The sequence below is a fragment of the Anastrepha obliqua genome, chromosome 2 (assembly GCF_027943255.1).
Source record: "Anastrepha obliqua isolate idAnaObli1 chromosome 2, idAnaObli1_1.0, whole genome shotgun sequence".
Taxonomy (NCBI): Eukaryota; Metazoa; Arthropoda; class Insecta; order Diptera; family Tephritidae; genus Anastrepha; species Anastrepha obliqua.
In genome coordinates this window covers 109,649,177-109,663,914 of record NC_072893.1, presented here as the reverse complement: position 1 = coordinate 109,663,914, position 14,738 = coordinate 109,649,177, and the positions used below count along the sequence as shown (strand labels likewise).

At 41.2% G+C, this 14,738-nt stretch overlaps 1 protein-coding gene across 6 annotated transcripts in view; it reads right to left on the bottom strand.

Moving 5' to 3' along the window:
• Window positions 1-427: 427 nt before the first annotated feature.
• The window catches only part of LOC129237137 (mucin-2), a 30,372-nt gene continuing 16,061 nt past the window's right edge, over window positions 428-14,738 (bottom strand). For 5 of the 6 annotated variants that reach the window (XM_054871618.1, XM_054871617.1, XM_054871620.1 and 2 more), the window contains one exon: window positions 428-5,551. In XM_054871618.1, coding sequence (XP_054727593.1) covers window positions 983-5,551 — 4,569 coding nt within the window. In that variant the 3' untranslated portion in view covers window positions 428-982. The remainder of the gene's footprint in view (window positions 5,552-14,738) is intronic. The other variant, XM_054871619.1, reaches the window with a different exon arrangement.

The following is a 14,738-nucleotide window of genomic DNA, read 5'->3' as shown; positions in this document are numbered from 1 at the left end:
TCAAAAATAATCTTCAGAATGACTTGAAATTTTCATAGTGTTTACTTAAATATATGTACATTACAAAAATGAAATAAAAAAAAGATCGATTTTTTGAAAATTCTAACTAGATGTAACCCCTTAATGGCAGAAATGCACTTTGAGGTTTGCCATTATTAATTGCTGTTAGAAAAAACTTGCTCTGGACAAGATATACTCCAAGTTTTATAAAGTGTTACCATAAATTTCTGAGAAATATTCGAAACCTGTTAGTTTCAGGAGTTTCTTAAGTTCACGCACGAATTCTCGTTGTTTCACAGGGTTTGGTGCTTACCGTGAAAAATCCCTCTTTTTGCACAGTTTAGACAAACAAACGGAGCTATAATCCTCTCCCCACTATGGCCAGCTTGATATGCAAGTACGAACTTTATTTGCTCCCATTCACTTTATGCATTGGGTATAAAAAGATAAACAAAAAGAGTTGGCTAGAAGAGAGCGACAGTGAGCAAGAAGAGAAAGCGAAAGAGAAAAAAATTTGCGTTAGAGCTTCTTTGAATTCAATTCACTGAATGTTGAGAAGCGTACGCAATCAGTTATTTCGGCGTAGATATGTTTATTTTATATTTATTTACAGTTATGTAATAACATATAAGAAACACCTCAGCATATAAAACGATAAGCCATGGGTATGGACAAAATAACGGTAAGACTAGAAATTTATAAACTACTAAGTTGTATGAGTATTTTAAGCGAAAAAAAACCGAATGTTTAGCGCTTGATATTAACAGTAAATCGTTTTTTCCCCGATTATCTTTTTTCCTGACAATCTTCATCAGATAAGTATAGATAAGTATATGCACCTAATACTTAGTACAATATGCGTACATACTTATGTCTGTATGGCTATGCAAATATATGTACTCATGCCTAAATATGTAATCGAAGTTTCATTTGCAAAATGATCTCTTAAAATACTAAAGCTCAAAGCTGTACTCATACATTTTTACGTAATATTCACGACCCTTACTCTGGGCGTCGTCTTTGCTGTCGAAGACTCGGTTACGCTTGTGCTGCTGCTACTACTTTGGTACTCCTCTTCGTTGTTGACTATTTTCGGTGTTATTGTCACTGCTGGGGCGTCAGTTGGTGACATTGTCGTGGTGCGCTTTCTCGATTTTCTCATTCTTCGCGCCCTGTGCTTACGCGATTTCTTCTTGCGCACTACGTGCGTTTCAGTACTAAAGCTTACCATTTCTTTTACTATGCTGCCACTACTTATGCTACTCGCACTGCTCGCACTAACACTAGCATCGTCTACAGAAGTGCCATTACTACTACCAACACTTTGTACTTCATTCTTAGATACATCGCTACTCTTGTGGTGGGTTGTAGCACCTGTTTCCTGTATGAGATTGGTGGGTGCCTCAACTACAGAGGCAAAACGGCTTGAGTATTCTGCACTCGAGTCAGTGGGTCTGGGTTCTGCTAACTGGGGTTGCGTGGTCGTTTGTGGGAATGGGACAGTGTTTGTTGCCGACTTACTTTCGACTGAAATTGTGCGATCTACTTTACTGAGTATAACTTTGTCAAGATTGGCTATGGTTATGATTAGGGGGGAGGACTCATTGGATTCAGGGCGTAAAAGGGGTAGTGGTACAACAGGTCTTACGTATGTGCTGGACTTCACCGCGGTATCGACGCTTGTTGGATCATCCGTTGCTACCGTTTTAGATGTGGTTGTTTCCAAGAGATTGTTGCTAACATCATTCACAGATTCAGTTTGAGTGATAGTTGCTTCAGTGGTTGTGTTTGACACATTCGGTATGGTAGTTGTGGTTTCATCATCAAAGTTATTGCCTACAATCGTTGTGAACTCTAAATTTGGGAATGCTTCGTTAGGAATGTTATTTATGCTATCACTAATTGGGATTAGGGGCAAAGCACTCTCAGTAGTGGTCGTTAATAATGTCGAGAAAGTCGGTAAAGGCGTACTCGTACTTGTACTTAGAGTTGTGGCTTTTGAGTTTTGAGTTTCGTTCTCGTTTACGCTAACTGTACTAGTTGAAATTGTGTCGTTTGATCCGAAAATGTAGTACACACTATTTACAGAATTTAATTCTTTACCTTTCCGTTCACTATCGAATAGACCTTCCAAGGAAATAGTCGAAGTCTCTACTGCACTGCGTATCACTTCGGGTATCAGTGCTTTACCATTCCGCTGTTCCAATGTAGTTCGCGCTTGTGCACTTTCCGTAGAGTAAGCGTATTGGGGCACATAATATGGCCCACCATCGGGTAAAGAGTTTCGTACCGGTATTGAGACAGTTGGCTCTGTGGGCGTGTAATCAGTTACCGTGCTGTGACCATCAATGGAAATGTCACTACCATCGACCAGATGAACAAATTTCACAACGCTGATTTCGCCCAGCTGCTCTACATGGGGCAAGGACTCGACCTTTACGTTCGATGCGCCAATCGGTTTGAGAAACTCTTGATTTGCCTTTGATTTGCGACGTAGCTTGTCTTCTTTCGAGGTAATTTCAACAATACGATTTATCTCTACCACCTTGTGCTTGGGACGTGCTCTCTCAGGTACAAATCGACCAATTGTATTGGCACTTGCTGTTGGTGGCCGATTTGTCTGCTCGCCCTCGGTCAGCGTGAAAACGTGCAAGAGAGTCGTGGTAGGCGTTTGAGGCGTCGTGAATACAGTACGTTCTGCGCCTGGCTCATTGTCCTGTGAAGAGATTTCATTAGCATTGATATAATAATCAGTGTTGGTGTCGCCGGGGGCGGGTGTGCGTGGTGTTGTGGTTATGTAACCTTGATTACCATCCACAATTGAAGTGTATTCATCATCGTCTTCAGTTTCTGTGTTTTGTTGGATGTGATCTTGTGTATCTTGTTGTTGATCTGTTGGTGTTTGGTTGCCACCTGATATGACAATTTTCGGTTTAAGGGTGGTGTGTTTTTTGCTGTTGATATCGAATATCTTTTTATTGCGTGCATTTAGTGCTTCAATATTTAAATCTTCAATAAGTGAGTTATCGCTATAATTTTCCGGTGTCTCTGTGGATGTGGCTGTGTATCTACGCTCATATGAGCGTGTGTTGGTTGGTATAAATGGTGCCGGTTTAGTTGGAATTACCGGCGTAGTGCGTTCGAAAGAGGTAGCAATTGGTTTAAGTGGCAGATTTGGTGGTACCACACCCTGTGGCAGATTCACAATGCGCGGTCTATTTGTGGCGCGTGTATTATTGGGCGGAGATGAGCCGAAACGATTGCCGGACGTGCTTGTGCCAAAGCGACTAGAACCCGAGGAGGGCTGACGTCCTCTGCCGTTAAAAGGCACATTACCTGAAGTCTGTGTAGAGGATGCAGGTAGAGCTGGCCTTGAACCTGGTGGGACACGATTATCTTTAGTTCGGAGTGCAGGTGTGTTTAACTTGGGTGTTGTTTGGTTTGTGCCATCGTCTAATGCATGTGTTTCTTCTTCTTCTCCTTCTCCTTCCTCGTCGTCTTCATCTTCTTCTTCATCTTCATCCCCACCTTCGATTTCTTCATTGTCTTCCTCGATTTCTTCTTCATTTGTTTTAATCGTTTTTAATAGCGTGGTTGGTGGTCTATTGAATAAGCTTGAGGGGCGTGTAACTGGTCTTAATGTTACAACTGGTATTTGGGATTTATTTTGATCTGTGGCAGTATTCGACTCTTTCTCTTCCTCCTCTTCACTCTCATCTTCATATTCTTCGTATTCTTCATCTTCGCTTAAAGTCTCACCGTTCGGTATGGGCACCCGCTTGCCGTTCTCAACTCGGAAGCGTTTTGTTTCTGGCAGTAATTGACTTCGTGGATCTGTACGCACAAAGCCCTCACCGGTATTGCGATTAACGGCATTGAAAGGGTGGAAACGTCCGAATTTGCGCCGTACAAACTTTCTTCTTGGCTTCGGTGATGTTGGAATTGTTGTTGAAATCGTGATACCAGACACTTTTGGTGGAGTGTACGGGCGTCTAGCGACCAATTTTCTACGGAAAGTAGGACGAGAAAGAGGAGTACGTGCCGTTGTTACATCTGTATTTTCGTCTTCTTCAGTTTCCTTTCCACTTTCGTTTTGTGTTGGTTTTGTCCGAGAGGCCAGACCGAATGGACGCCTGGGTAATGCGGTTTTCGCTTGTGTAGCATTACTGGATTTTCTATCATCACTTTCTTCTAGTTCATTGGTTGTTATTATAGTTTCTGTTGTGACATCAGGCAGTAATTTTCTGAGACGGGTAGTTGCAACAACTGGTCTTTGTTCTTCTTGAATTGCTGTCTCACCGATATTAGTCTCAGCACTCTTTGTAAGATTGTTACGTGTGAATGTGAGTTTAGTTAGGCGATTGCGTGGAATACCAGTATATTGCTCTACTGCCGGTGTCGATGTTTCCTGCACCTCATCACCTTCTTCGCCTGCATTAGTGTCTACACCTTCATCTTCATCTTCATTCTCGTTTTCATCGTCAACATCTACGTCCTCTGTGGGCGCTTTCGTTCGGCTACTTACGCGCGTCAATACAAATGGTCGTCGTGAAGGTAAAATTATGCCACTTGAACTAGAGCCGTTAGCTTTTGCTCGTATAAAGACATTTGGTGGAGGATTTGCTGTTACATTTTGACTATCCTCTTCAGTTTCTGTCTGACTGTCTGCTTCAAAGACACCATCATCATTTTCTGACGATTTTTCTATGTTGCTCGATGTAACTCGGTTACCGAAACGAGCTCGATTGCTTCTGCCAAATAAAATAGTTCTTGTGCTATTAAGGTTACTGTCGCTGGAAGTAGAGTTTTCGGAAGAGATTTCTGATGTATTTTCCACACCTTCTCGCCCTAAGCCGTAACGGGTTGCATTAAAACGCGATTGTCCTGCAAGGGATGCTTCCGATTGGGCGTCGTCTGATTTAGTTTCGTTTGTCAGAGTTGAATCAATCGTGCGATTTACTGGCCGTATTAACTTGCGTATAACTTTGCGGAACCGTTTAGTGGGTTTAGTTTCCGTAGTTACCGGACTTTCGCTTTGAGTTTCATTTGTATTTGAGTCTTGGGAATTTAAAAGTTCTAACCTGGTACGTCCTACTTTTTGGCTAAGCGAGTTGAGAGTATCTAAGCCTTGACTGACTGTGTTGGTAGTATTAGTAACACTAGAAAATGTGAAATTACTACTATCACTAACACTAGTATTAACTAAAGTAGCATTACTAAATGTACTTGAGCCGCCAATTGGACGACGGTATTTCAAGACCCGTATCCGTTTCAGTGTGGGAGCTGGACTAAAGCTCAGAGTGCTTTCGGTGGTTGTGGTTGTGCTGTCTTCATCTTCATCTTCTTCATCATTGTCATTATCTCCATCTTCATCATCATCATCTTCATCATCTACTAACGCATTTACCTGATTTGCTGTTGTTGCTGCTCTATTTTTGTTTGGCTGGTATAATTGTTTGGGCGGGAATAAGCTAGAAGATGTTTTTATCGTGGTTGGAGCTATAGTAGTTGTTGTAGTAGTTGAGAATCGTGAGCGGTTGAATTGATATTTCTGAAAACGTCGTTTAGAATTAACTTCATTACCCTTATCATTAGTGCTGTGATCTTCATCATCATCATTATAATCAAGTTTATCTATCAGATTATCAGCCTCAGTTTCTGCTTCAGTATCTACATTTCTACTATCATCATCGGTTATTTGAGTGTTGTTAGACTTGGGACTTAAATTAATTTTAGTTCTACTTGAATAGTTGGATACGGTGCTGGTACGGTTAGTATTATTACGATTTGCGAACAAACTAAGTAAATTATTTCTTACAACAGGTCTGGCAATTTCGTTACCAGTACTGACTGATGCGACTTCGTCCTCATCATTGATGTCTCTGTCTTCTACAGTATTGTCGGTGGCATGTTCGTCTTGTGCGTCATTATTTACAGAGTTTTTATTATTTGCCGTTTGTATAGTCTTCGCTCTGTTTGACAGAAGCACATGCAGTTTTGAGTTTACTACCCCTTCGTTATTTTCATTTCGTGTCTGACTTTCTTTCACACGATTTCTTAAATTTTGCAGACTAGTTTGAAGTTCGTTCGAAGGTCGAGTGACTTGTGGGCGGCTAATTGGTCGTCGTGGGATTTGGTCATTATTTTCAATCGTGCGTTCTTCATACTCGTCATCGCTGTCCTCATATTCGTCATAAGCTTCTGTGTCTTCTGCTCTAGGCTGCGTTAATGGACGGAGTGTGCCAAATTTTGGTTGCGTTCGTACGTTCGTAAATATCTGTGGTTTTTGGAATATTGGCTTATCAGACGTTACTACATCATTATATTCGTCGCTGTATTCATTCTCATCTTCTTCAGCTCTTTGGTAGCTATTCCTGTTGATTGTTGGTAATAAGGGTCGCTTTGTAGTAGTTGGCCGTGCTTTCTGGCTAAAGACATTCAAATTGCGTTTAGTTGACAAAGTTTCAACAGGCGCTGAAGTGGTTGCCTTTTGCCGATTAAATGTTTTAAACGTACGACGTGTATATAGTTCAGTAGGTCCTTCAGTATTTTCTTCTAATGACGGCCCACTCGTTTCAGTTGTGGTGCGGATGCGACTTAACCGATTGAAACTGCGGGTCGTTGTAGAGTCTTGAGTAACTGTACCAAGTGTTAACTTGGCTTCATCGTTGCTTGAAGCTATGAAATTTTTATGGGTGCTCGTAATAAACTTAGGACGTGTGGTCGAATCTACTATATGCGAATTTTCGCTAACTTTCAATTTCAATTCGCTATCATTTTCTTCTTCAGACTTTGATGAAGGCGACGTTTGCAATAGAAGCGCTCGGTGTCGATTTGTTTGCCCTAGGCTTAGTTTGCTGCTGGCAGCTGAAGCGTCCGTCGTGTATTGCGTGTCTTGATCATTTGTCAACGACTCTTCTGGTGATTGAGTTGTTGTAGTCAACTGTTTCCTACTAAAGCCGGTGAACACACGACGCGTTGTTGGTTGGGTAGTGGGCTCATCAGGATCGGTAACAGCTGAAGCCTCTGGCGTATTACCTGCCGATTCATCATTTGTTAATGAATTTCTTGGTGGCTGAGTGGTTGTACGCAACTGTTTCCTATTAAAGCCGGTGAACACACGACGCGTTGTAGTATCTTCAGCATCGGTAGTACTTGTTGCGAGAGTTGTGTTCGTGGTATTAAATCGTGTAGTTTTATAAACTCTGGATTCGTCAGTAGTATTATGCACTTCATTTAATTTTGTAGCATCTTCAGTTTTGGGAACGGCAGTTGTGGAGCTTTTGATCCGTTTTCTAATAATTAACCTGCGACGACCAGGAAATTCTGTAGTCGTAGTATCATTGTCTTCATTTACGGTTTCTTCGACCGGTGTACTAACTGTGGTTGAAGTGTGGATTCGTTTTCTTATCAAAATAGGACGACGTGGTGTAGCAGTTACACCATCACTTTCTGTGTAATATTCTGTAGTAGAAACTTCATCAACTTTTGTATTATTATGACGATCAGTACTCAGAAGCTTATCGTTGTCGCCTTCATCCACTTGTTTGACGACCACAGTTTCCGTTGTGTACTGTTCTTCTTGCTCGGTACTATTAAGCGTGCTGGAGTTGTTTTCTGCGTTCGCAGTTGCTTCATCTTCGTTTAACACAAGACTCTCTGTACTTTCAGTGGTTGTGCGTAAACGATTTAAAGCCAAGTACGTACGCTTGGTTGTATGGTCTTCGTTTTGCTTTTCCTCTTCCTCTTCCTCGTCCTTCGCGTTCTTTTCTTCGTCGCCATAGGATTTCAAAGGGCTCGCTGTAGAAGTTTTGTCTCTTAATCTATTTATAGTGGTATATTCTCGTGTGGAAACATTTTCCGCTGATCTTTCAGTACTAGAAATTTCAATTGGTGATCCGGCCTTTGTCTTAACTTCCGACTCGCTCGAGGTTGTAAGTCCTTTACGATTTATTGATGCATATGGCCGACGAGTTGATACCGAAGAACTATATTCATTCGCTGTTGAGATAGTATTTTCGTTTTCTGCAGCTTTTTCTGTTGTGCTTCGAAGTCCATGTCTAGTTAATAGAACGCGGCGCTCAGAATCATTGTAATTATTCGAGATTTCTTCGACTGAACTTTCCACTGTTTCCTCAATTTCAGTTTTCGGTGTAGTTGATTTTAAATTCAGTCTATTTATTGCACTATATGGTCGTCTTGTTGTTACTTTTGTTGACGTTCTTTTTGGTATGCTGTTCTCTTCATCTTCTTGCTCTTCTACATATTTTTCTGTCGTAGTTGAAGTTCTAAATCTGTTTAAAGAAAACGAGGGACGTCGTGTTGTACTAACTACATTGTCTTCCGTTAACTCTTCCTCGCTCTCTCCTTCATCATCTATAGTTTTAGCAGTACTAGTTCTAAATCTTAGACTGTTGATTCCAATTAAAAATCGTTTAGTTGTTGTTTCTGGAGGATCGCTTGTTATGGCATTTGCCGTATTTTTTGTTAAACTATAACTATTAACAGTGCGATCAGTAAGTGTGGTCAGATCATTATAAGTGGATTCCTCTTTCAATTGATCTTCCGCTAACTTTTTCGTTGACAATCGAGCGGTTGGCTTTACAAATCGATTTAAAGTACGTCGGCTTGTCAAACTGGCAAAGTTTTCATTACTAGTTTCTTCATTATTTATAGTACCCGAGTTCTTCGTTTCATCTACTGTTGATGTCGGAGACTGTGTAGTAGGGCTTTCAGTTGTAGATTTGGCACGCAGTTTGTATAGCGAAATGAAGGCTCGCTTTGTTGAACTTTCTGCGGTAGTAGTGGTTTCCTCAGATGGACTTGCAGTTGTTGTACGTATGCGATTTAATTGTATGTAATTGCGTAAGGCGCGTGAATCTTCGGTGCGATTATTTGAGTCGTGCTCTAGTATTGTTATTTTAATGGTTGATGTCTCATTGTGTAATATTGTTTTAGTAGTGGGATTGGCTTGGGCAGAATCTAAGTCGGGTTTAAGGGCCGAAAGTTTTGTAATTGTGGAGTTTGGTTCTCTAAAGGTTTTACCAACACGATGCGATAATTCGCTACTGCTTTCATCGTCTAAGTTATTGGTGTATTCGTTTGCCGAATTCTTTGCTGTTGTTTGTGGAACACTGTTTGTAGCAAATATCTGTTTCAATTCGGCTTTTGCGTTTTGATCATCGATTAATTCTTCTCCAGATGCTGTAAATTTTGATCCGATTGATTTTGCCCCCAGGTGCCCATCTACATTGACCCGGGGGTTTCCAATAAAAAATGATCTTCTTCCCTACTGCCTGCCGTGGAGTCTACCACAGCTTCATTACTGGCATTGCTTTCTTCAGAAGCAACAGATATGTTACTGTCGTTACTTATGTTAAAAACTTCATGTATTTGTTTCTTGATATCGACGTTGCTGGTTTGAGCTGAAGGTGGTGGCTGCGGTTTTCCTATATAGATAACTGGTGAATCTTTATAGTATTGGTAGTATTTTCTTCTGTGATATATAGGCAAAGAGAGGGAAGAATCTTCTCCATTTTCATTTAGTTCATTATTCAGTTGTGAAATTGACTCCAAACGAGTAACATCATTTCCTGTTTTTAAATCTGTTTCAGTCACACCACTTCCACTAGACGTCTTTGTTTGGGTTGTCTGTGTTAAAATCGTTGTTTCGCTCTTTGAACTGATATTTTCTTCACCGTTTTGCTTAAGTTTGCCTATAGCGTTAGAGAATTGTTTCTTGAGGAGATCAAAGGCATCATCGGCAGGTTTGGAAATCTGCTCCAAAGTTATTTTAGTGGGTCTTGTTGTAGTCGGTACTTCTTCTGTTGTAATAGTTATGGCAGAATTCTCAGAAGTCTCCGACAAGGTTGATTTAACGGGCTGCGTTGTAGTTGTCGTTGTAAGATTTTCAGTAACATTGGTTTGTTGCACACCAGTTTGAACGGTAACTTTTTCGTCAGTTTCTTGTGTGTTTGTTTCACCTTTAGATTTCACGGTTACTTTTTTATTCAAAGGTCTTTGCAACTTTATAACTTTTCGTCGTAATCCTGGCCTAAGTGTAGTTTGAATGCTTTCTGTATTGGTTACTGGCATAGTGAATGCTGGTTCATTAGTTGTTGTAGTCGTTAAAAGTGGTCTTTTGAAAGCGAAACCCTTTCGTGTTGCTTGTGTCACTGCCTCAGTGGTTGAGAACAACTTTTCCGTGATACTAGGTTTCACATTAGTTGATGTTCTTGAACCTTTGGAAAGTGGTCGCTTGAATGTAAATCTGGTTATTGAAGTTGGTGTTTGAGTTGTTGTTTCTAGGCGCAGCTCCTCTTCTTTTTCGGTAACCGTAGCTCTTTGCGTCGTTGATGTTGTCCTACGCAGAGGCCTTGTTGGTCTAGTACGACGTGTAGTTGGCGCCGCTTCAGTTGTTATTGGTCGTTGTGGTCTGGCACTTTCTTCGTATTCATATTCCTCAACATTTTCACTTTCAGTTATTGTTGCAGGCTTTTTTATTAATTTTCTTCTAGTCTTGATAATTGTTTTCTCTTCATTTCCCCTTCGTTTTGATTTTGGTGCAAAGTCCAATGAAAGGAGTGAGGATAAATCGGAGTCTCCGAAGCGTACACCACCACGGTTTCGTGTTACAGGCCGCGGTGTGCTAGGCGGTATCTTCTCTGTTATAACCTCATAGACGTACTCATATTCAGGTTCAGCTTTTTGCACCGTTTTTGTGTGAACACGTTTAATGGTCTTTTGCGTATTGCTAGCCGTATTGTAGACTCGCGTTTGAGTCGTTTCAGTTTCAGTTTCAGTGTTAGTTTCGTTTTCATTTATTTCATTTCTAATAGAAATTCCATCAGAGTCGCCAATTCGGTTCGTAGTTCTGGAACTGCCTTGGCCTGTATATTGCGCACGTGCGCCAATTCTAGAACGAGCGCTGAAAGCTTTTCGGCCTGAAGTTCGGCTGTTGGCCAAACCTGTTCTCTCTCTTCCATCCGGTAGATCTGCGTTCGTTTCACCAGTGTGCTCTTCTGCGGCTTCATTGTAACGATTGCTTGTTGATTTGGTGAATTGGTTTGTTTTAAAGCCTTGTACTAAATCGCCATGCGCTCTCAGCCTATTCTTCGTATTAGTTGCATCCTGAGATGCTGAACTAACTTCAGTTTTCACTAACAGATCTGAGCTTCCTTCATCATAAGATTCTTCAGCGGCAACATTTTTACGGCTGCCTGCTAATTTAGTGAATTGGTTCACATTGGTTTTTGAGCCTTGTTCAGTATAGTCATGCTCTCTCTCCCTATGCTCAGTGTCACTTGCAGTCTGGGATGCCGAATTGATTTCAGTCTTTACTGCATTTATATTTTGGGAAAATAGGCTGAGGTGCCCTGAATTTGTTGAAGAATCTGTATCAGAGTTGGTGCCGTTTTCAAGGCTTTGCTTTGTTGTAGAATCAGCAGGTGATTTATTCTTTCTCATATCAGCAGATATATTTTCATATTCCCCAATAGGAGCAACATCATCTTCAACCTTTTTAATGTTTGTGGAACTTTCTTTCTCTTCTATATTTACTTTCTTTGAATCGACTTTGGGCTCGCTTGCAGTTGTTGAGCCATTGCCCACTTGTTTTGTTGATTTCGAACCCGACTGAGCAGAATTAGATTTAGTTTCATTTAAATGGTCTCCTTCTTGATGTAAATATTGGGTAGACGTGAATGATCCAGTAATGTTTTCATTGTTTTTATTGAATTTATTGCTTCCTTTGTCTTGAGAACCTTGTACTTTAGCAAAAAGCTTTGTAGAATTCAACGCGGTGGCAGTTTCATAATTCCTTTTGACGCCTAAGTCACGATGGTTTGCTTCTCCATAAACTGCAGCCGTTTCATTGAGTGCTTTGGTGGCGTTCCTACTGCTATTTATTCTTCTTCTAATTACAGTAGTTCTTCTATTACTGGAATTTAATCGACTTCTGTTATTTCCGCTTAGATCTGTTGACGTTACTTCATGGGCGTTTATACTATTGATTCCTCCTTTGACACCATCGTGTTCAGCATGTGATACAGTGCTGATTTTTTCCTGTTTCGAGGCGATTGGTGGACGGAAACTAAGCTCGCCTGATGATTCTTTATTTCCTCCTTCTTTGTATATTCCATCCAAGTGTACCCGATTGCCGAGGTTGTACTGAGTATGGTTGTAGGGTCGGTGTTTATTCTCATCTAATGCCAATAATGAGGACAAATCATCCTTATCCGCTCGTGGCCGATAAGTACCTCGATGTGTGGTGCGTCGTCGGGAAGTTTCAGTTGTGGCGTCAAAGCGGTTCTCTAACGTATGACTTCTTTCATTAGCATCTTCATTAGAATTACTTGATTGTTTACTATCAGTGGCTAATGATTTCTCATATTCGTATGTATGAGTTGTTGTTTTCCGATTTGATGTCTTCTGTAAATTTCTTTGAGTAATACCATTAGAGATTGTGGATTTGCTATGCGCTTTACCTTTCAGAACATATTCGTGTGCCGTTTGAGCACGGTTTTTAGTTGCAGGGACTCTTATGCCAACTTCTATTGAACCTGGGCTTAGTGTGGTTTTGCCCGATTCCTCTTCGCTGATTTTTGCCGTGGTGAAGGAGGTTTCTTGGAATGCGCGATTATTCGTACTATTTTCTTTTCGAGCTGCATATACCTTTTGGATGGCTGGCGTTGTTGCACTTTCCGATGTAGATTGCTCAGTGGTCGGGTCTATGGTAGGAGAAGTTCCAAAAGGATCAGACGATGTGCGCACACTGGAAGTGTTATCGGATTCAAATTGTGGCATTTCTGTACTTTTATCTATTTCAGAGAGAGTTGAGATTTCCGGTGGTGCGGTTGTAGATGGTCTGTCATTAATTACGGACTTGGTTTCAGTACTGATGTCCTTTACGATCTCGGAGGACGAACCAACTCTGTGATGAATTAAGTTTCGTTTACTGGAATCCATGCCAGATTCAAAAGTCGGTGACGTAGTAGTTTCAATGATCTCTGGCAGAGTGGTACTTTCTGGCGCTGAGGTTGTAGTAGGACTACCTCGAACTTTGGACCTTGTTTGATTCGAGTTGTTTTCTATGACCTCAGATGACGTACCAACTCTGTGACGGGTAAAGGTTTGCTTACTAGAAATCGTATCGGATTCAAAAGTCGGTGATACAGTAGTTTCAATCATCTCTGGCAGAGTGAAACTTTCTGGCGCTGAGGTTGTAGTTGTTCCACCAAGAACTTTGGACCTTATTTGACTGGAGTTAGCTTCCGCGACCTTAGATGATGCACCAAATTTGTGACGCGTAAAGGTGTGCTTACTAGAAGTCGTATCGGATTCAAGAGTCGGTGATACAGTAGTTTCAATCATCTCTGGGAGAGTCGAACTTTCTGGCGCTGAGGTTGTGGTTGTTCTACCTCGAACTTTGGACCGTATTTCATTGGAGTTGCTTTCTGCGACTTTAGCTAACGTATCAACTCTATGACGCGTAAAGTTTTGCTTGGTAGAAATCGTATCGGATTCAAAAGTCGGTGATACAGTAGTTTCAATCATCTCTGGCAGAGTGGAACTTTCTGGCGCTGAGGTTGTGGTTGTTCTACCTCGAACTTTGGACCTTATTTGAGGGGCGTTATCTTCCGCGACCTTAGATGATGCACCAAATTTGTGACGCGTAAAGGTTTGCTTACTCGAAATTGTATCGGATTCAAGAGTCGGTGATGCAGTAGTTTCAATTATCTCTGGCGAAGTGGAACTTTCTGGCGCTGAGGTTGTAGTTGGTCTAGCTCCAACCTTAGATCTTGCTTCATTGGAGTTTTCTTCATTAACCTTTGATGACGTAGCAACTTTGAGATGCGTAAATTTTCGCTTACTAGAAATCGTATCGGATTCAAGAGTCGGTGATACAGTAGTTTCAATCATCTCTGGCAGAGTCGAACTTTCTGGCGCTGAGGTTGTGGTTGTTCTACCTCGAACTTTGGACCGTATTTCATTGGAGTTGCTTTCTGCGACTTTAGCTAACGTATCAACTCTATGACGCGTAAAGTTTTGCTTGGTAGAAATCGTATCGGATTCAAAAGTCGGTGATACAGTAGTTTCAATCATCTCTGGCAGAGTGGAACTTTCTGGCGCTGAGGTTGTGGTTGTTCTACCTCGAACTTTGGACCTTATTTGAAGGGAGTTATCTTCCGCCACCTTAGATGATGCACCAAATTTGTGACGCGTAAAGGTTTGCTTACTAGAAATTGTATCGGATTCAAAAGTCGGTGATACAGTAGTTTCAATCATCTCTGGCAGAGTGGAACTTTCTGGCGCTGAGGTTGTGGTTATTCTACCTCGAACTTTGGACCTTATTTGAGGGGAGTTATCTTCCGCGACCTTAGATGATGCACCAAATTTGTGACGCGTAAAGGTTTGCTTAGTAGAAATTATATCGGATTCCAAAATCGGTGATACAGTAGTTTCAATCATCTCTGGCAGAGTGGAACTTTCTGGCGCTGAGGTTGTAGTTGTTCCACCAAGAACTTTGGACCTTATTTGACTGGAGTTATCTTCCGCGACCTTAGATGATGCACCAAATTTGTGACGCGTAAAGGTTTGCTTAGTAGAAATTATATCGGATTCCAAAATCGGTGATACAGTAGTTTCAATAATCTCTGGCAGAGTGGAACTTTCTGGCGCTGAGGTTGTAGTTGTTTCACCAAGAACTTTGGACCTTATTTGACTGGAGTTATCTTCCG